Source organism: Stegostoma tigrinum, chromosome 6, assembly GCF_030684315.1.
Source record: "Stegostoma tigrinum isolate sSteTig4 chromosome 6, sSteTig4.hap1, whole genome shotgun sequence".
Classification (NCBI taxonomy): Eukaryota; Metazoa; Chordata; class Chondrichthyes; order Orectolobiformes; family Stegostomatidae; genus Stegostoma; species Stegostoma tigrinum.
The window spans coordinates 25,981,573-26,005,293 of NC_081359.1; the positions used below are offsets into that span (position 1 = coordinate 25,981,573).

The 23,721-nt window shown below is 40.0% G+C and overlaps 1 protein-coding gene across 2 annotated transcripts in view; it reads right to left on the reverse strand.

Moving 5' to 3' along the window:
- Positions 1-23,721, reverse strand: part of klf12b (Kruppel like factor 12b) — a 245,836-nt gene that overhangs the window by 49,706 nt on the left and 172,409 nt on the right. For both annotated transcript variants that reach the window (XM_048533326.2, XM_048533325.2), the window contains exon 3: positions 15,218-15,755. In XM_048533326.2, coding sequence (XP_048389283.1) covers positions 15,218-15,755 — 538 coding nt within the window. The remainder of the gene's footprint in view (positions 1-15,217; positions 15,756-23,721) is intronic.

The window sequence follows — 23,721 nt, forward strand, 5'->3', positions numbered from 1 at the left end:
CAGAATGCTTGCTAATACTATCCATGGAGTATTCATGTTTCGGACCCACATTTATACGGAGGATTAAAAAGTCCAAGTCAGAATGAGAGCTATGCTTTTGGAACATGATCATCAGTTGAAGCAAAATTGAGAGGAGGCAATATGCTCTTTAAACTGATACTACATGCATGCTAATAACGCAACGTGTAGTTTAAAGGAGATCTGTGTTTCATAAAAAAGAATGATTTTTGACAAATTTTGAAGAGCATCAAAACATTTATCTTTCTCATGGACTCCAACAGACTCATACACCACATGGCATCAACCATTGAGCATGGTGACAAAATTAAACAGTCCCCTCTGATACCAAGTAGTTGTCAATCGTTTCTCTACATGGAGAGAAATTCAGCAGCTCCCTGCTGCCACTATTTGGAATTATTTGTCCCTTAAAAGGAGCATCATAATTGTGTATTTCCCATCCTCACTGTCATCCTCCATATAACAACATGGAGCTTTTCATTTCTTTTAATTTCTCCCCTTTTCTCTATATGGGTGTGAGTGCTTTCCAGTACCTTATCTGGCTATGTATCATGTAGGAAAATTATCATCACAGGCTATCTGACTGAGGATGTCATTAGAGCTGATTCTGTCTTTATCTTGAATCCAAAGTGTGTCCATTTTTCAGGGGTCAAAGGACAGATATTGGGAATCCCAGTCAATGTACAGTCTTGGATCCTGTTAAATGCCGCGGCTAACTTCACTGTGATCCCAGCTGGTAGTAATACTGTACAAATCCAATCCCACACTGAGACCTGGCTTGACAGGCCATAAGTTTTACTTTACTTCTTGCTTACCATGGATGTAAGTCATGGAACATATTGACAAGAAGACAGCAATGCACTTTTAACAAAAGGACATCAAAGTGACAAAAGTGACACAACAAAAGTACTATGTTACACTTTACAAGAATTATTTGGAACAGTTTTGTTATAAATTTTAAGAAATAATGATTCATCAATTTTACTCCAACAGTAACCTAACAGAGGCCCAAACGTCAGTCAAGGCTCTCTGCAATACTCTTTGTTCAGCTGACACGGATGCAATTTATTTTGTTTTCTGCAAAGTCGCTTGATGCCATTCTCTTCAATTAACGTCTCTTCCTGACATTGTTAAACAAGCTGATGATTCAGCTCACTATTATTAACGTGCTCCTTAAAATTATATATTTAAAATGTTGGGCGTTGTCCTCCTCTCTGGCAGACCCTCAGCATTCTGGTCCTTAAGTTTTGTATCAGGAACTCAGCACTTCTCCCTTTGTTCTGTTAGTTTGAGACCACTGGTAAACTAATAGGCCTACACAAACAGAGAAGCTTTCTCCCTGAAGGAGCAGGTTTTTGCAAACCCCCAAACCTTGCCACATCCCCCCGTGCCTCCTCTCTACCCTCTCTCTCAGTGTAAATCATTTGATTTCTTGAAAATGTTGTCTTTCTGAACATTTTTTGAAATAGACAAGAGCTAAATTCCATTTTTTTTCACTTTCTAATCTAAGTTTCTACATTTTAATAAAAGATGACATGCAAAACACTAAAGGACTAAGCACTAAATCAGACATAAATGTGTTACTTTCCAATAAATACTGTGTTTTTGCAGAAAATACTTGACAAATTCAAACAGCACTAGCGATCGCACCACAATACCAAGTTGCACAGCATGACCTTAGCCAAAAAAAAAGTGCTTTCATTCTCAGATTTTGAGCTTAAACAGAATTCTTGTCAAGTAGATAAAAAAATTGGAACCAACACCCTGGTACTCACTGACATTTTTTGGGTGTGTTGGGTGTGAGCTCTAACATCTATTCAGTCACACCCACATCCTTTTATAACTCTGATTAACAGTCGGGAACTTGTCCATAACCACACACTCATACTGCAGCTACAAAACTGTTTAAAAAGGACCAAACATCTGGTATGAGTCTAATCAGCCTACTTCAGCAGTTCTGAATTCTAAACTAACCCAAAAAGGAATTGCAAGGATCTTAGATAACAATTATCTCCAATCCAGAGTCACCAGGACAGACATTGCTGGTGAGAGATAAATAAAAATGTCTGGCAGCCTGATTCCTCTCTTGGTGATTTTGTGACACTTAAAATCTGAAACGTACAATCTACACTTATAAAAATATTGTGTTTGTGCAAAACGATGTGTGGTATAAGTGATCAGGCATCACTTTATCCATTTAGAGTATATGGCATAATTTAATTTTTCTTCATTATTTCTGATTAAAAAAATAGTTTGAATACAACAAAGCTTTCCCCTTTCCGTCAATTAAAACATGTCGCCCTCTGGCAAATTTAAATGAAAAATAAATCAAAACTAAATTCATTGGTTGGTCGACATCAGAAAATGTCTGAAAATAATAATGAACATAAGTTTGAAGTGGCTATGTAAAGGAGAATATAAATAAATGTAAAAACCTTGAACAACATCAGAAAATAAATGAACAAGAATAGAAAGGGAATACAATTTCGAAAGAAAATCAATGTTAGGAAAGAGTAAATGGAATACAAAATAGAAAACAGAATCTGAAATATATTGTGTAGTGCCAACAACACACTAATCTCTACAAAAATATAATCTTTCATATAAACATGCCAGGCTTGGGAAACCTGGAATCCATTTGAATACACAATAGAAGTGTGTGTCTCACAGGCTGCGAGTTAAGATTAATGATGCAAATGATGCGATGCATCTGTAAAGATTGAGAACGAAGAGAAAATTGAGAATTTCAACAGATTTTCCACCATTCTTCCAGGATTTTGGCAACTCATCTGACGACGGAAGAATCCTCATGATGTTCATTGCCACAATCTTTGCAGATTAAACACAACCTACTCTGAATTCACTGGATGAAAAGCAGATATGCTGCCAGAAGTAAACGCTTTGGTGAGAGTTGTGTTATGAGGAAACCACTTAATTTTTTAACCCATTTGAAAAGACACCAGCTCGAATCTCTGACTTGGTCTCAGTAGACACAAGAAAGCAACTATTAAAGTCAAAAGGTATTTCTGATGTGGGCTTGATAAAATCATGTAATTTTACACATCCATCATACGCAGCAAAGTCTCACAGGTCAGCTTTTTCTTGAACTAAAATACTGAGCATCATTGTACTAAATTGTTCATAAGCAAATAGGTGCACACATTCTTGCTGACAGCATAAAAATCTCCACAAAAATATTAAATCTGATACTTTCTGGCTGTGGAAAGCTGATATCCATTTGTATACACAGTACAAATGTGTGCACCAGGTTGAGGGTTAAGATTAATGATCCAAATAATGTAATGCACATGAAGGATTTCTTTGATGCTCAATTCAGCCTCTGACGCAGAGGAAAAGATGACATGCAAAACACTAAAGGAGAAAGGGGAGGAGAAGTATCAACTGCTTATGTTTCCTCCTAACCATTATAGAATCACAGCGTCATAGAATTGTACAGCATGGAACCAGACCTTTTGGTCTCACTCGTCCATGCCGACCATAAATCCTAAATTAATCTAGTTCCATTTGCCAGCATTTGGCCCGTATCCCACAAAACCCTTCCTATTCATGTACCATTCCAGATGCCTTTTAAATATTGTAATTGTAACAGCCTCCACCATTTCCTCTGGCAGCTCATTCCATGCACGCACCACCCTCTGAGTGAAAAAGTTACCCTTTAGCTCCTTTCTTTATCTTTCCCCTCTCACCTTAAACGTATGCCCTCTAGTTTTTGACTCCTCTACCCTTGGGAAAAGACCTTGGCTACTTACCCTACCCATGCCCCTATAAGCTAACACCCCACCTCTGATGCTCCAAAGAAAATAGACACAGCCTATTCACCCTCTCCCTATAGCCCAAACTCTGCAACCCCAGCAACATCCTTAAAAATTGTTTCTGCACCCTTTCACAAAATCTTTCCAATAGCAAGGAGACCAGGATTCAATGCATGTAATTTGTGCAATTCTAAAATATTATTGCAATATTGATCTAACAGGTATTGCAAACACCAAGGACAGGGTAATTTTTGAAATTAAAATATCCTCGATTTTTTTTTGAGGAAATCTATGTTAACTTGATTTCATGTACCCATAAATATTCCATCAGTTGATTGGCTGAGGATTGGTGGGCATTGGGAAGTAAGCTGGCATCTTGGCAGTTACAGATCTACACTTGGAAAATATCTGCACTTGCAAGTATTCATGGAACGTAATAACGAGTGCAGAAAATTTAATAGGGCAAAACTATTTTAAAGCTGCAGCCATTTAATTTTAAAAGCAAATGATTGATTACAATGTACTGTGATAACATGTCTTCAATTGGAAACCTGCATTGCACCGTTTTACTAACATGTAATTCTCTTCTATCGTGCACGAGGGTTTTGCTCTGTGTCGATAAAGGTCTTACAGTTATTACAGAGTTTGTCAGTGCAAATTTACAGTAGGTGGGACAAAGATTAAAACTAGGGGCCTTAAAATAAGGTGGTCAATAACATAACCAGACAGGAATACAGGAAGTATATTCACCAAGCTAGGGTTGGTATTATGGAACTTTCTATCCCAAGAAACAGTCAAGGTTAAGAAGGGAGTAAATACTATTGAGGGAAACCTAAGAAAACATAGGATGAAGAAAATGGAAGAGTTATACTGACAATATTAAAACAGGGTGGGAAGAATTGTCATGGGGAGTAAACAGATTGAAATGGAACAGTTGGATAGAATAGCCTGTTTCTGTGTCAAGTTCTTGGCCTATAGATGGGAGCATTCAACGATATTTAATGCTGAGAAATGAAGTTCATTGTATGCATTTCAAAACGGTTGAGGACAGAATCATATTAACTTTGGCACATCATCCATACCTGATATTATACAAGTGCCTATCATATAGATAAAAAAAATTAAATGAAGCAAAAAATTTAGCTAACATTTATGGAATTGTACTTCAGCAAGAGTCAACTTGCAGGAGATGGTATTCATGTGGATGATACCATCAACGCTGATATCAAAATTGTTACAAGTGTTATTAGAGGCACACTCATTCAGATTGATAACTTGTAGATGGCAGACAGGTGGTGTGGAAGCAAAAGATGAGTTACCTCAGGATTCCTAGCCTTTGGCCTGTTCTGGTAGCCAGTATATTCATGTGCTCGTCACGTTCGGTTTCTGGTCAATGATAGCCCAAGGGTTGCAGACAGTAAAACATTTTTATGAGTGGTATATTGAAGCTTATTATTAATATTTTATGACTTATCAAATCCATTCAATAGATTTATTCAAACAACAGTATGCCAAATGGAAGCCAAAAAGTTGGGGCTGTTCTCCATAGACCAGAGATGATTAAACACAGATTTAATGGAGCCTTTCAAAATGAGGGATTTTGCTTTCATAAATAATTAGTGGTGAGATAGAAAACCCCTTTTTGTTTGCAGAAAATTATTTGGGTTGGGAAGGCTCATTAAAACAGACTCAACAGTAAATTTCAAATGAGGATAGATAAATACTTGCATCAATGGTTACTGCAAGATCATAGGGGAAAGTGAATAATTGGACAGTATTTTTTAAAGAGCTGGTAACACAATAGACAATAGGTGCAGGAGTAGGCCATTCGGCCCTTCGAGCCAGCAGCACCATTTATTATGATCATGGCTGATCATCCACAAATCAGTTCCTGCCTTATCCCCATAACCCTTGATTCCACTATCTTCAAGAGCTCTATTCACCTCTTTCTTGAAAGTATCCAGAGACTTGGCCTCCACTGCCTTCTGGGGCAGAGCATTCCATATATCCACCACTCTCTGGGCGAAGAAGTTTTTCCTCAACTCTGTTCTAAACGGCCTACCCCCACCAACTCCCACTGCTACCTAGAATACACATCCTCTCACCTACTTTCCTGCAAAATGGCCATCCCCGTTCCCAATTTCTTCACCTCCACCACATCTGCTCCCAAGATGAGGCATTCCACTTCCCAACATCCCAGCTGTCCTCGTTTTTTAGGACTGCAACTTCCCGTCCACAGTGGTCGAAAATGCCCTCGACCGTGTCTCGCACATTTCCAGCAACCCATCCCTCACACCCCCCTCTCCACAACAACAACCAAAACAGAATCCCCCTCATCCTCACATACCATCCCACCAACCTGCTGATACAACGCATCATCCTCCGACACTTCCACCATCTGCAATCTGACCCCACCAGCAAAGACATTTTTCTCTCTCCACCCTTATCTGCTTTCTAGAGGGACCACTGTCTCCATGGCTCCCTTGTCCCCTCCACCCCCATCACACCCAGCACTTTCCCCTGCAACCTGCCCCTATAGTTCCCCCCTCACCCCATCCCAGGCCCTAAGATGACCTTCCACATCAAACAGATGTTCACCTGCACATTTGCTAATGTGGTATACTGTATCCGCTGTGGCCTCCTCCACATCAGGGAAATCAAGCGAGGCTTGGGGGCTAGTTTGCGGAATATCTACGCTCGGTTCGCAATAAACAACTACACCTCCCAGTTGCAAACCATTTCAACTTCCCCTCCCATTCCGCAGACGACAGGTCCATCCTAGGCCTCCTGTAGTACCACAACACTGCCACCCGAAAGCTGCAGGAGCAGCAACTCATATTTCACTTGGGAAACCTGCAACCCAAAAGGTATCAATGTGGACTTCACAAGCTTCAAAATCTCTCCCCCACCCCCATTCTCATCCCAAAACCAGCCCAGCTCGTCTCCAACTCCCTAGCCATTCCTCCCATCAAGCCTCATCCCTATATCGTACCTACTAACCTCATCCTGCCTCCTAGACCTGTCCACCTTCCCTGTACCAACCTATCCCCTCCCTAACTCCCCACCTACATTCACCTTTACTGGCTCCAACCCCACCTCCTTGGCCTGTCTCCTCTCCACCTATTTTCTCCTTTATCCATCTTCTATCCGCTGCCCTCTCACTCACTATTTATTTCAGAATCCCCTTCCCTTCCCCCCATTTCTGAAGAAGGGTCTCGATCCGAAACGTCAGCTTTCCTGCTCCTCTGATGCTGCTCGAATTGCTGTGTTCATCCAGCTGTACACCTTGTCATCTTGGAAGCAGACACAACTGGGTTTCATGGTCATCTGATGCACTGAAATGAAGTGGAATTATCTGGCTTGAGGATGAAACAACAATTGTATTTACTGTGTGAATGATAATGGGAACTGCAGATGCTAGAGAATCCAAGATAACAAAGTGTGGAGCTGGATGAACACAGCAGGCCAAGCAGCATCTCAGGAGCACAAAAGCTGACGTTTCGGGCCTAGACCCTTCAGAGAAGAAGGCCCGAAACGTCAGTTTTTGTGCTCCCGAGATGCTGCTTGGCCTGCTGTTTTCATCCAGCTCCACACTTTGTTATCTTGTATTTACTGTGTGAATGTTTTAGAAAATCAGAAGAACAACTGCTGTATTCTTTGATGATCTAGCAATATTTGAGGCATTATATTGTTGTAACCTCAACAAACTGAACTATTCAGCTTTCCTATATCTTTCTCAAATTGTTCAGAGTTTCTATGCGTACTCACAAAAGGTTGAAGTTAATAAAAGTGAGGAATGTTGTTTCCATCATTTAAATAAACCTCTGCTTCCCATAGTTGGCACGAAAAGCTACTTGATCAGCACTGCTCTCTCCTTCGATATCTCTAGGTGACTGCAGGCATTCCACATCAAAAATAACCCATTTAGAAGGATTTGCTGTACGCATAAAATGTACAGTTAAAAAAATAAAGTTAACTGAACAAAGGTATTCTTCATTTTCCCATCAAAACACTACCTGAGAAACTGGAAATCAAGCACCCTATTGGGACATTAGTTCCTGAAAACTAACTCACTTCGTCAGATCAGGGAGTTCAGAAGAATGTGGGACAAAAAGCAGGCCAAAGACCTGGTTCCAATTACAATTACAGTATTATTTCATGTTGGCCAAAATTAACTGTTTCAAAAGGTAGAAATTAAATTCAATCCCTTCAAAGTGCTCAGCAGATTTAACTTGAAAAATATTAAACCAAGGCTGCAACATTTTCCAGTCATGTCAGTCACGCCTTACCATTTGTTACTGTTGCCAATATTTTAAATGCAATAATCATGTTTCAACAGGGCTTTCGTTAGAATTAACTAATACAATTGAAAAGGATAAACTTGTTAGGAAGAGAGTTGCGATATATCCAAAATTTCAAAACATCGGTAATAACGAGCAGGAAAATACTAATACATAGCCAAAATTTAGGAGGATTTAGCACTAAGTGTCATTTTCGGGGAGTTCCATAGAATCACTACAGTGCAGAAAGAGGCCATTTGGCTCATTGAGTCTGCCCCAACCCTCTGAAAAGCATCCCATCCAAAATCAGCTCCCACCCTATCCTCCCAACCCCACTTTCAGCACGGCCATTTCACTTAATCTGCACATCTTTGGCCTGCACAAGGAAACCGGAGTATCTGGCAGAAACCCATGGAGACGTAGGGAGTTTGTGCAAAGGGTGCCACAGTGGCTCAGTGGTTAGCACTGCTGCCTCACAGTGCCAGGGACCTGGGTTCAATTCCACCCTCGGGCACCTGTGTGAAGTTTGCACATTTTCTCTGTGTTGGTGTTGATTTGGTCCGGTTTCCTCCTACAGTCCAAAAATGTGAGGCTGGGTGAAGTGGCCATGCTAAATTGCCTATAGTTGGCAGGGGTGTGTGGATTAGGTGGGTTGTGGTTGGGGGGCGGGGGGGGGAAGAATCTGGCTGGGTTGGCCAGAGGGTCGGTGTGAGCTTGTTGGGCTTAAGGGACTGTTCCCACACAGCAGGGATTCTACGCTTCTACGAGCATATACTCACACAAGGCTGGAATTGAACCTGGGTCCCTGGCACTGAGGTGGCAGTACTAGCCACTGAACCACCATGCCATGCAGAATTTCAGAGGGTATCCTGCCATAGCCCATGGTGAATTTCTTTCTGCAATTTTCTGCTGCCCACCACATTAAATATGCATCCAGGCTGCACTGCAACGTTCTCTCCAAGCTAAGCATGCCAATGCACTGACATCTGGTTTTGGAACTCACTGGTGCACACAGACATCAGAGGACTGTGTAATCCCCTAACTGAGACTGGTCGATGCCCTTGCCTGGTTGACAGGTATCCCTTGAATGATCAAAGTCCTTTTCATTTAAAAATAGGATCGCTTCCCTTTGACTTTCAAACACATCCATTTGGTTGAAGCACAAGTAGTGAGTTGAAGGAACATGCTGTAGATGTAACATTAATAAAAGCACAGTGCGGTCCAGCAAAATGTCCAGCTTCCTGACTTGTTCTGGCAGTGTTGGTAACTATGCAAGCTGCCCGGTTTTCTCTCTGTGCTGAAAGGCCAGGCAAAACAGAGGAACATCTGAATCAATGCAAAGTTAGCGAATGCCAAGAAAGCAAGTTAAAAGCCCCACAACGCATTTGATACAGATGAATAAGATCCACTTGTCTCCCACTGCAGAGAGCAAGCTTGCATGGATTTACAATACAAGCTGTTGATCAGCTGCAGAACGCAGCAGTGAAGTGCTGAAGCAGTTTCTGAATTAGTCCATGATCAGCCACAATGCTGTGGTAAGGCTGACGTTTTGCCAATACCAACTTCCACGGACCGTGTGGAGGCAGTCACTGCCACACAGCATGTCATGAGATGCTGGTGAATGAGCGTAAACATGGAAGCAACTACAGAGAATGTACTAGTCACAGGCCAGAAGAAAATTCGCCAGTAGTGATCTCGTTGAGTGGGGAATCTCAATGATGTACCGATAGTATCCCCTCTGGACCACACTTCTACTCCAAGGTTCTTCTGAAGTTCCGTGCCTGTTGATTGGCATGATCAGTGTGCTGCTGCACTTACACCCGCTTTCAGAAGTCATTGCTGTACACAGATCACAGAGGTCCGCACACAGAAAATATTGGAGCAAGTACCTTGCCTCATGTTTGGTCTTTTATCACAGTCTCCAGCACCAAGATTCTGAATGTTGTAACTTGCTGAAGTAAGTCATCTGGCAGTTCAGTAAATGATGGAATAAATAAGATAGCACCTTAGCCAATTCCCACGATCAACAGCCTCGGTGTTACTATTGACTAGAGACTGAGCTGGACTAGCCACTTAAATACTGCAGGCTATGAAGAGCAATTGAGAGTCTGAAAATCCTGCACCATGTAAACTCACCTCCTGACTTCCCATAGCCTCTCCACTATCTTCAAGGCACACATCAGAGTACGATGGAATACTATTCACTTGCATGGACCTTGTAGCTCCAACAACTTTTTGGATTCCATGGGCAGCTCACTGAAGCCCAGATCCCATGAGCAAATTATAAAAAGAAAAAAGGATTGAGGATTGAGAAACAGCACAGTGTAAAGAATGGTGAAAAGAAATTTGGGGGCTTTTAAAACAAACTTGTTTAAAAGTACTGATACTGTAAAAGCTCTTGGAGCAGTCAATCATCCACAAAAACAAAAGAGACACTAGATTAAACCAAGATAACAAGGCGTAGAGCTGGAAGAACACAGCAGGCCAAGCAGTATCAGAGGAGCAGGAAAGCTGACGTCAGCCTTCCTGCTCCTCTGATGCTGCTTGGCCTGCTGTGTTTTTCCAGCTCTACACCTTGTTGTCCCAGCTTCTCCAGCATTGGCAGTTCCTACTATCTCTGTAACTAGCTTAAACTGTCTGATTTCTGGGCGTTCATGTGTCAAATTTCAGGAACAGTGTGTGTGTAAATCCAACCAAGATCTTTATGTAACGCAAACAGCAAGATGATGTAAAACGCCAACATGTTCCAGGGATCTGGAAATCACATTGTGTCTCTTTCCCTCCTGACATTTCTGACCAATCCGCACTTCCTCCATAGCCTGCATTTTAATATCATTTATGTAACCAATGAGTGAAGCCCAACACCTTAGTATGTTCTGTTCAAAAATATCTGTTAACATTTGCAGCCTGGTGTACATTTCATTTGGCTCAATGGCCTTTTAACCAAGTCAGTCTTGTCGCCTGAACTGAAATCAACTCTAGTTCTCCTAAAAATGGCTTTCCATTGGATCTGAAATCCTCTTAATGAACTGAACAATGACATGAACATTGTTAACTTGAAAATAAAGCCTTCACTTTCTGTATTTATTTCTTCCATTCTAACTGATGAATGAGTTCCCTTTTCATAATCTTTTGGCTCTTAGAATCTCAGATCAGTCTCGTTTCAAATCCCACCAGCTTCAAACAGTCAGGTCTTGGGCTTCCTGGAGGTCTTAAGGGATTCTAGACTACCATAAACAGTTCTTCTCTTTGAAACACTCCACTAGTAAACTTAGTATTTTGATTAGTGTGCCTACGTTAAAGATTCAGGGGTTGTTCAAAAACTATAACAGATTGGAAAGTTGAAGTGGCTAACACCTAACCTCACTTGCTGAGCTTCACAAGTCTTTTGTAGTGTCTTGGAAGAAGGTCAACAAACTGAAAATATCAAGAATCTCAACAGTTGGGGATTCCTTGCCTTTCTTTCGGGGACAGATCATTGCACTGGTGATCTGAGGGGCTCAGGAACATGTCACTATTTAGAAGCTGCAAACTATTGCAAGAGATATGTCTAAATGAACACTTTTGGTTGATTTAGGGATGGAAAGTTGTTAATCTATACCATTCTCTTCTTCACTTGTGTACTCTTATTGGAGCAGCATGTCTCTACCCCGGGACACTATTGTCTTCCAGAAGGAACTTGGAGTCCTACGAGACAGAAGTAAGGCTTTGATTTTAGAATACACCAAGCTAATGTTACAATGAGGATGATGGTAAAGGTTGACAGACAGAAGTTGGTTTTCTGTCCATTTTTGTTTTGAAAACATGCTACTTAAATCTCAATCTTAACTGTGTTCTATGACTTCTAGATTCTAATGTGATCTGAGATATACTTAAAATAGCTCTGTATTGTAAACAGAAATGAGCTATTCGAGGAAGTACTTTGCAATTATTGTGCTTTTTAAAACCTTACTGCTAGGAAACACCTTTCTGAATCATCTTATCTACAGTAATACTAATGCGTTCTCTGTTACTATCAACAATCACTGCTAATTTGCATTCTGTCCTGAATATTAAATAAGATTGCTATTGTGAGCTACCTAAAATACCAACTAAAGCTACTATTAAGGGAAGACTGTCATTTAAATAAACTAGCAAAATATTTTTGGGAAAATGGCTACAATCATGTTGAGGTGGGGGCTTGTCAAAAAAAATACTTTCCAAAATTTGAGCCTGCTAAGTTCTCAATAGAATTCAATAAACAATAGTGTTTAATTATTTTGAACAAGTAGCTGAATTTTAAAATGTGGCAACACTCCATGCTCCTTACACAGCACCTTCCAAATTCTTGACCTCTACCACCTGGAAGGACAAAAGCAGCAAATACATGGGAACACCACTAATGTAATTCCCCTCTAAGTTACACACAATGTTAATTTTTTAAATTCATTCATGGGAGGTGGATCTTGTTGACAGAGGCATCATTTATTGCCCATCCCGAATTGCCCAAAAATAAAAAAAAACTGAGCGCCATATGTTGGGCAGACCATGGCAGATTTCCTTTCCCAAAATATTTTGAGTGAACTTCTTGTTTAAATGACAACTGATAATAGCTAAATAGTCACCAACAGGCTAGATTGTAATTCCAGATATTATTGAATTCAAACTACACCATCTGCAACCATGGGATTTCAACTCAGGTTCCACCTCCTTCACTGACTTGGAACAATATCATTGCTCCTTTATTGTGATGGTGTCAATATCCTGGAACTCCTTTTCTAGCATCACTGTGATAGCACTCCAAGGGCTGCAGTGGATCAAGAAGGCAATTCAATATCACCTCCTCAACAGAAGTAAAGGATGGGCAATAAATAGAGTCACAAAGTCATACAGCGTGGAAACAGATCCTTTGAACCAATTCATCCATGTTGGCTAACCATGATGTATATCCCATGATGAAAATATAGAATAGGATTCCTATTAAAAATATCATAACCATAACTACAATGAAAAAAAGCTATCAATCTCAGTCTGGAATTTTCAATTGATTTCCCAGCCTTGAAGGCTTCTTGAGGGAGAGTGTTACAGATTTTTCATGCCCTTTGGAGTGCGATACGATATCATTTTAGCTCTTTAAGGGATGCACAGGGGAAAGAACAATTTGTTTCATACTGTCACAACCTGGGTTAGGCACTGAAACATCTTCCAATAAAATGTATGGGGGAGAAAGATGAATTTAAGAAATGGAGTTGATGGGCAAGTGACAGAACAGCACAGTACAGCATCCAAAGCTCAGTTTGAAGATTGCAAAGTGCTCATTAAGGTGAATGAGAAGACGGCTTATTCCACTTCGCCAAAAGAGCAGCAATACAGAAATAGGCAACAAAGTCAACACTGGACCATAGCAGCCATTGCACCTGGAAACATACAAGCATATCTCAAAAATGCAATAACTATCATGCCAAAATGCAACTGTCTCACACTGGGAAATAGACTGCCCAAATATGCATACTGCAAAAGGAAGGCTTTCACCTTTGGTGGCAACTTTCAGCAGCAGTTTCATTGGTTATATTCACCTTCATCACAAATTGGACAAACAGAGACCACAATGCAATTTCAACTAAACCCTCAGGAACTCTCAAAGGGATTTTTCCGTCTTGTGCTTGTACTAGCCAAGTCATTTAAGGGCCGGTTAGAAGATTTGATTCGGTATGAGTTGAACTATGGTTCCAATGAAACAGTTCTCCATTTACTTTCTTAGATTGTAGTTTTGTCATAGCATCATGTCTACTCTTGGATTCTGGGAAATCCAGCCCCTGTCATTATGTCGTACAACATATTCAAATAATGAAAATGGTGGCTGTGGTTTTATTTAGCTTGTGTGCCACATTTCAAATCATTTTGTTTTTGATTTCAGTAGTATCTAGAATGTTCTGCCAACAAACATGATCAAAGTTGTGATTTTCCATGTAATGTCACTGGTAGGTCTTCTGTAGAAAGCTCTGTCAGGATTGTGTCATATTTCTTAATATTTCTCTTAAAAGTCTGTGTCTTGGATTCTTGAAAAGTTCTTTTTCATTTGCCATTTTGAAAAATTGTTACAGCAGGAAATAATCCAAAAGTAAAATGGTTCATTTTTAGACATAAAGGTGGCAAATAGTTGGCATGTTATTTAGCTTGATCCATGGACTCAACTCGTTGCTGCTCATTGCTCAGTCTAATTATGCTGATATGTTTATTGCCAATACACAAAAGTAAGTGATTTTAATACTCAATACGTGGATCAATTTAACTGAATTGTTTTTATCCCCAACTCAATTCAACAATCTATGCATCATCCATCCTGGGGAAAACACTTACATTTTGCTTCGTGTGGTGAAGGAATGCATTGTAACTGCAAGGCAAATCTATAACCACAAACAATGAAATATCCATTATTTCCAATGTAATGAGTTAAAGTTGATTGACACTAGCAATCACAAAATATTTCATTGTTACAGCACATCTCTCACAAACTTTGCAAAGTTTGGTCCTGACCACCCCTTCTTGTGAAAGTGGAACCACAAAGGCACAGTGAAACAACACCGTTTGAGGTCCATCTGTATTCTTTTGTGACTTGAACTGGTCTGGGAGATTTCATTTTCAAAGCAGTTGAGTGAGATAGTGGATGGAGTAATGCAGTTCACAAGGACTGACTGATTATTCAGGCAATTTAGTGATAGTGTGCTAGTGTACCGGAATACTGATAGATTACCATGAAATTGCACGCCTGCACGGCGGTTCCAGTTCTCCCTCCCCTAGTTGATTTGGTGAGACAGAAAGAAATACCTAGCTTTTAAGGGGTGGAGGAGTGAATTAAGGTTTGGAAATCAGAGACAAAACTGTATGCTTCCTTTGGAACTAAATCAACAGTCTAACAATCTAGTTGGAAAATGGTGCATATTTTCAAGAAACTTTAGAGAGCTAGGGGAATATAAACTAAAAAGGATGGAGAGTAAATATAATCTTTTATGTATTTATAATGATATGCTATATGATGTTGCAAAATATTCAAATGCCTTCAAGTGAAACGTTGGCTGAAGATCTATTTGCATTAGATGTTCTCATTACATCGGTATAACATTACCAGTTCTAATGCTGTCCAATATATTACTTTTGTGCTCTTACCTTTCATTTGACTTCTGCCATCCTCTAACATTGGGAGTACAATGGTGGAGTTCAAGTTCCTCTGAGACCTCATGGCGGTGTAGACCACAGGAAGGGACTGTACAACCACTGGAATGCGATGTACATGACTCAGTTTGCTGGACTGAAAGTTCATTGGATTTGAAGGTGGCATTGGATGGATTATGTGCAAATACTGTTGGCCTCCAAGAGCCGGTGAAGATGCCACAATGGAGCCTGATGCTAATACTGTTGACATTGCTGATGAGGACACCGATGTAATGACAGTTGGGGACGAAGTCAATCGAGGAGAGCAAGAGGACATTGAAGAGACTGAGATTGTCGTCACTGAGCTGGGTGAGGACTGTGATGATGACACTGCTGTCGGTGATGTCCGGGCTTTATTAATGGACAAGTCCACTGGCTCAGTTTGTGTCTGATATTGATCGGTAGATAGTAAATCCTCTGGAGGTTCTGCTTTCATATTATTAAGCAAAATTGGAACAGCTTCCATATCTGAAAAGTTAGGGGCTCGTGGAGACTGTTAAAATAAAACAGAAATAATCATCACTTAGTATTTCCATATTTAAAAAAAAATTATGGAAGTATTGGTAAATGTAAAATTTTAAAGGAACATGTTTGAAAATCGAGTACATAGGAGAAATTTGATGAGATTTAGAGCTGAATTGTTCTAAAAGTATATCTATGCATTGTCACACAAATAAACTTCTGTCATTTAAACCATCTTTGTTAAAACGTTAACAAAGCAAATACAAACTCCAACATTCTGATACACTGCAGCTTGTAAAAAATGTTTGATTGTAAGATTAACTTGTTAAAATATGTTAATTTATTTCGGAAATGTCATGCCTTTCCATTAGGTCAATTGTTCTCTCCCACAAATTCTGGTTCCCTGTGAATAATAGTGTTCTCTCTTGTCTCCTCTTTTAAATAACAACATAAAAGGAAGTAAAAGTTGTCCGGCTTTATGGTTGAGGGATATTTGTGCATTGGTCAGAATTTTGGCCAGTGAATGCCCATGCTTTTGAGATGTCCAAATGCCAAAACAAGAACAAAAGCTCAATGCTTACCTCTAAAGACGAGGAACTAAATTCAGTTAATTGCAGGTTACCAACAGGGTTTTCACTAGGTGATTAGGGACTGATCCATGGTTGAACATATCTCTCTGAATCAAGTGCTCCCATCACCAGGACATCCATCACCTAACCTGTACTAACAAAAATGTACCAAGACGGTAACTACAGCATGATCTGTTACTTCTCCTAATAACTGAATATATAATGGAAAACTTTTGACATTCTGTTGTCAAAATCCTGGAATATATAAAAAAAAATTGGAAAAAGATGTTCACATGCATAATATGCACTCTGCTTTTCTTTAAATCATCTTACGCTTATGTTTGAGCATTAGGTTGTGGTTGCTGGGTTGATAATTTGTAACAAATCCCAAAAGGAATTCCATCCAAGTCTGTATGTTCATCTAAGATCGCTTAATCATTTGTATGTTTTTACCTCTTGGGTGTCTAAAATGGTAACATCTAACCGTAGGGTGGCAATGAAATCAAGCTGTGGGATACACATACATGAACACAATGCTCCCATCTGAAGGTCCCTGCTATTTTAGTGGAATCTGTACCTTTCCCAGATTGTCAAAAGCAGTATTTCAGACTGATCTAATCCTTCACTCCCATATTGCAGTTTTAGGCCCAAACAGATTTGCATCAGGGCTCATTGGCTGGATTTTATTGAGCAGGAGCAACCTCTCCCCAAATCTATAGCCCCTTCCCACCACCACAAACCTGGAAGTCAGCAGACAGCAGAGACATTCAGAAGAAGTGTGCCCTATTGCCCATAATACACTGGGTGATGGGCTAACCTAGTTCACACAGGGAGAGTAGGAAGCCTGCGGTGGTGCAAGTCCCATCCTCTGAGCTGCCAGACATGCAGCCTGGCTGGCAGCTCTACCAGTGCCAGTAGTGGGCACTGCTACAACAGCAGGAGGGAGCAACAGAAAGAGAAGTTGGCTGTCAGCACAGGCATGCCCTCAACATTTAAAAATGGAGGGAGCTGACTACTCAGTACCTTTTCCCTTCTCCTGCTAACTGTGTTCTAAGCAGACAGCACATTATTAGCGTGTTAACCACCCTGACTGAACATTAGTTATTGGTTTGAATACGAATGGGAGGGCAGCTGATTTTGGATGCCCATCTGTCTACTGTGCTGTCAGAGGCTACTTTGAGTGTAGGCAGAAAGGTTTCTCAGTTGTTGCATTTTACATGACACCACCTCTGACAAAACATGCTCAGTGCAGGATCTAAAACATCACCACATGTTTAAAAAGGAAAAGATAAACAAAATTCATAATCAAACAGCATGTTTATCAGCTGCAATTTTTTCAGTAAATTCAGTCCATCATAACTTTTTGATTAATCTGATGACCCTACATATTTACCTTAGCCTTTTGAATGCTGCAAACAAATTAGTCATCAGTGCTTTAGAGACTAATGCACATACTTGACAGGATTTGGTGGAAAGGTTCCATCAAATATCATCAGGATTAAATCTGTCTTCAGAACTTTGCCACCGGACTTAATGCAAAAGGTGGAAAACAGTACACTTATGTAGCAAGTGCATTAATCAATTAAAAATTTACAAAGTTATCTTCACTTCCATTATAGTAAGAATTTTTACAGATAAATTTAAATTGTCTTAAAATTATTCATTCCTCAAGAACATAATTTTGAATAAAACAATCATGTTCATCAATTTTTTAAAAAGTCAGTCCAACAAATAATGTCACAGTTCCAGCAGAAGTACTTTAATTAAAATATTTGCAAAGTTTACTCAGCTGAAATGAAATGAATGCTAAATTTCACTGTTCTCAGGTGTTCTTAAAAGCTGGTTCATGGTTTTCAATAGCCCTTCACATGCTGCGCACGTGTTTGAATTCTAAATGCTCAGATATTTATACTATCACAAATTATTGGCTTGAATTCTGTCCTATTGATAGCATTGCTCCCAATTCAGGTGCTCCAGTGCAAGCTTTCTTTCAACGTTTCTAGGAACGTGGGTGATTGGTTGTGTTCTTTCCCCCCTCCTCCACCCCAGGCCCCACCACCCGCTCCATCTTCTGGGATGGACAGAAGTTCTTAAAATGGACGAGTTTTAGCAAGTGATAGCAAGAACCACAGATGCTTAAGTCAGAGATAACAAAGCGTGGAGCTGGAGGAACACAGCAGACCAGGCAGCATCAGAGGAACAGAAAAGCTGACGTTTCAGGTTAGGACTCTACTTCAGAAATGGCAAGAGGGAAGAGAGGTCAGAAATAGAGAGAGAGGAGGGGTGGGGCTGGGGAAGGTAGGTGGGATGGTGAAAGCTGAGTGCGGGTCGGCAGCCTTCCTGTTCCTCTGATGCTGCCTGGCCTGCTGTGTTCCTCCAGCTCCACACTGTGTTATCTCACGGTAGTAGCAATCTAGTTTAGGTAACAAGGTGTAGAGCTGGATAAACACAGCAAGCCAACCAGCATCATACGAGCAGAAAAGCTGATGTTTTGGGTCTGGACCCTTCTTCAGAAAAAAAGTTCTCTCTCTGGATCTAGTACACCCACTGGGAACGGTCACAATGCTAACCAGCTAAACCAGTCAGAAATACAGCTGAAATGGCCCAGGCCGAGTTACTGTGTCTGTCCTGGGTCCTAACTAGTCGCAGTACAAGGCTACAGAAGAGGCTAATATTCAATGTCATATCCCCAAGATCAATGGGAAGAAACTCAAAGAGGTAAGTTTTTTTGTGGACCATGTGGTGATGTCCTACTGGAAGTACAACATTTACAATCAAATACTTTGTCCTAAGTATAGCCTAAGTAAGGTATGACACATATTTAATTGACCTGCCTACCTTTTAATACTATTCCTCTTGAAATTAATTCATGATGTAGTTGCACTTTTAACAGCCTTGTCAAGTTTCCTGGCTACTTTTAATGATTTGAGACTGTGTTGTTTTTCTTGTCCAGGGCTGGCCAACCATTTCACGTGGGTGGGGGTAGGGAGGGCTCATTTCAATTTTCTCTTCCTCAGGGAGGAGGAAGGGGTGGTGAGCAGACTTCAGAAAGATGCGGGTTGCCACAACTGTAAACATGCCCCAATAAAATTTCAAGACCAATAGGTTGATAATGTAAATGAGTAATTAATAGAAACAACTATTAAAAAATAACAGGCTGCAAGGCTTAATAATGTAGCCAATTTTTGCCTTTTTTTGGTTAAGAAGCAGAACTAGAGATGGAAAAAGAATTCGCCCAATTTATGATCACCAGGGGAAGGGGTGGTGACTGAGGCAATTAAGAGTGATGAATTCGGACTTCATGACGTCTCCGATGGGGCCACTCTGAGCTGAACCTGACAAAATTCACACTAAAATGGGAGTTGGAAGCAAACCTGGGGTATCCTCCACTCTCAGCCTGCTTTTCCTCTCTCCTTTGCCACACTTTTATCCCTCACCTGAATTCTCTCTCACCTCTTTCCCCCCACTTTCTCACACCTCCCCACACCCTCTCCCTGGTCAATTTACTCTGCCTCCTGAAATGCAACAAAATAATCCATGGACTTTGTGCTCCAAAACTGTCCACGAGCACTATTATCCCATCAGCAAAATGAGATGGAAGTGACGAAGTTTTCTTTTCCACAGAGATTTATATGCAATTTGGTAAAAGGCAATTTCTTTTTTAAACAAATGAAATATTAGCTACATGAAGAAAGCATGAACGAAACAGGAGCAGGAGTAAAGACTATGTGACCCATTAACCTGGTTGTGCCACTTAATATGATTAAGGCTTATTCTCGGCTTCAACGCCACTTTCCCATCTGCTCTCCATATCCCTGACAGACCAAATATCGGTCTATTTCAGCCTTACAATATTCAACAATGGAGCATCCACTACTCTCTGGGGTACTGAATTCCAAAGATTCACAACGCTTTAAGTGAACAAATTTCTCTTGATCTCTGTTCTAAATGATGATTACCTTATCAGGAGACTATGCCCTCATGTTCTAGATTACTCAGCCACAGTAATTAGCCCCTTGGGGCCTGTTGAGCCCATTCAGAACCCTGTCTGTTTTAACAATGTCATTTCCTTATTCCTATCAAATTACACTTATTTGTTCTTTAGCTTTCACCTGCATCTTCCGCCCTTTCCACTTTTGTTGCATTAATATCACAGGTAATATGTCTTCTGCCAACACGTTTATGGACACAGCTCACTAAACTAAGTGTGTCCTTTGGAAACTGTACCTCTGAGAATAAAAATGTATAAGTGGAAATAAGCTAAAGATGGGTCTCGAAGATTTCAAGTGAAGGGGCTGGGGATTATTTTCTTAGGCAGCTTGTTCCACTGTGGGACTGTCCTTGGCAAGGAAGATTGTCTTGGAAACAAATGGTTTTTATAGCTAGTCTGGTTATAAACATCATATTTGTCATTGCTGGAGGCGCTAGGTACTTGTTTCTGTCAATTCCCCCAAGTACATTCCATGTTCAACAAAATACAAAATACAGTCTGCTTTTCTTCCTCCGTTGCCATAATGATTCCTATTTGAAATCTTTGATGAATGATGTACGGGGGTGTATTTCCCATACTGATTTGTACACAGTACATCTTTGGATCACCAATCTCATTAAAACTGCGCTCCACACAAGGATCCCCCACACACTACTTGTATATTCCAGGTATGGATAAGGAAATCTTCAGCAAGCTATAATGCTAATATTTTTACTGCAATACCAAGAAGTTCCTCCTCAGCAATCACAACAACCTTTTTTGAATTTGGAACTTATCTGCAAATGGTGGAATCTCCATTGAAGTTTATTTTTAAGATGAACTCCCAGGGATGGTTATGTATTTACGTGTTGAAAGTTACAGAATGGATTCCACCATTCATAGATAAATTACAAATTCAAAAAAAAGTTGTTGTGATATCAGAGGAGGAACATCTTGGTATTGCAACAAAATAAACTCTACTGCTGGTGTACCCTTTTTTCCGTTACTGCACATGACATAGCATTCAAAGCCAAAAAAGGTACCTTCCACTCTTCCTCCCACTTTTGCTGCCAAAGCCACATTTATCTGTTATCCATTTACTAGCTATTTTGGGTTAATTAGGCATGCTGTCACACAAGTAATAAATATTTTAAAATTTACATAGTACTGCATTAACATCTCACTGAAGGGTTTAATACACAACTTAAGTTACAGGCTGCTAAATCTTCAGGTCATGGAAAACATGGATTTATGGGCATTGGTGATTAATCCAAAAGCCTTCATGAAATCTTAAGGTGGGTGGAACTCAAAGAAAGTGCAGGAGAAAGTAGAGAAAAAGGGATAGCTTGTCAATATTGGATAAGAAGCACGTCGACTTTTTATCCTTTATTCATTCATGGGATGAGGTAATTGCTGGCTGGAACCAACCACATTGCTGTGGGGCTGCAGTCAAACATAGGCCAGACCAGGTAACGATGGCAATTTCCTTCCCTAAATGATGTTAGTGAACCAGATGGGTTTCTCCTGACAATGAATTCACTGTCATCATTAGATACTTAATTACATGGATTTTATGCAATTCAATTTCTAACCACTGCCATGGAGTGATTGAAGCTGGGTCCTCAGAATGTTAGCTGGGTTTCTGGATTAACAGTCCAGTGATAATACCACCAGGCCATCACCTTCCCCTTAAATTTGGCTAGAATGAAAACAGGTGAGGATAAATGTAGAATGCAAAGGAAAAAAAAAATGTGAGCTGGATGAACATAGTGAAACAGAGACAGTGAGTCAGCAGTTAAAATTATATTGAACAAGCTAATGGAGTGTAATTGGAAAACCAATTTAATAGAAAACAAACAACTAAAGTGAGAAACAATTTATTGTGTCAATTAATAAAACCCTAGGGAATTTAAAATATACATTAGTAAATGTATGACTCCAGCAGAGATGTGTATTTAACTGTAAATTGGAAAGTTTATACTGTATCCCTATTGTTGATACACAACCTTTTGAATATGACTTTTCTGGGAGAGGTTAGTGTTCCTACTCTAAAAAAGGAATGATAATAGAATGTAAACAAACACAGAGCTGAAGGAACACCAGCAAACAATAGATCAAAAAGAAAGGAAATATTGCAAACAATTCGCAAGTCTGGCAACATCAATGGAGAATAAAACATAGGTATCCTTTCTGCTCAATTCACTGATTCTCTCTCTACGGAAGCCTGATAGTAGAATTGTCACTATTAGCAGGTGAGCAATTATGAGCACAAATGCTCACATTTGACGATTTTTATCCACTAAAAAAAGTATTTTATAGCTTTTGTTTAAAAAGGTAAGTACATTCTCAAGTTCTTTTCAAATCATATATCTGCTAAACTAAGATTATTTTCTGCAGAGGCTAAACAACTAGGGATCTGTTGACTTATCTAGGGAATCACCGCAATGTGTCACAAATATTTTCATTCTTTCATGGAAGTAAACTAAGGAGAGATATAAAGAGGAGGTTTAGACACAAAGGAAAGCTGCAAGGACAATCAACCTTTTAAACTCAGCTTTAAAAAGACTTGTGCAGGCTCAAAGGCAGAGATGCTGGATGAAGAGGGACACAAACTCCTGGTTGGAATAAGTCAAAATGATCAGGGAAAGCATGGCATGTGTTATTATTTTTTGTACCATTATGCAAAATTATGGTGTAACTAATACAAGCGTTATTTGAGCAGCTGTGTCTCAGGTTCACATCACATGGATAACGTGACTGCTATGTTTCAGATTCCTACATTCATATACAGGTCAATAGGAGTCAACTAGGAAGAGTAAAGCATTCAAAATCACTTGTAAAAATGACTGGTTTTATTGAATTCACAAGATGATGTATCATTTTAGCGTGATTGTTTAAAAAATGGATATCAATCTATGAGTAGTTCAGAGGAGATTCACTCACCTGATATTTGGGATATGTTGGAGGAGGGAGGAGTTATCAGGAAGTGTTCAACAGGCTGGGTCTGTATCTATTGGAATTTAAAAGAACGAGAGGTGATCCTAATGAAGCATATAAAATCCGGAGGGCACCTTAAAAGATGGATGTAAGTGGGATATTTCCCTTCTGGAAGAGGTTACAACTACTTGAGGAGAAACTTCTTCACCCAGTGGTGGATATATGGAATGGTCTGCCCCAGAAGGCAGTGGAGGCCAAGACTCTGGATACTTTCAAGAAAGAGATGGATAGAGCTCTTAAAGATAGTGGAATCAAGGGTTATGGGGATAAGGCAGGAACAGGATACTGATTGTGGATGATCAGCCATGATCATAATGAATGGTGCTGCTGGTTTGAAGGGCCGAATGGCTTACTCCTGCACCTATTGCCTATTGTCTACTCCCATTTGAGATGAACATTCAGATGGATCTTTTCGGAGTGTCAGGAGTCTTTAGAACTATCTTCTCTCGACAGTAGGGGAA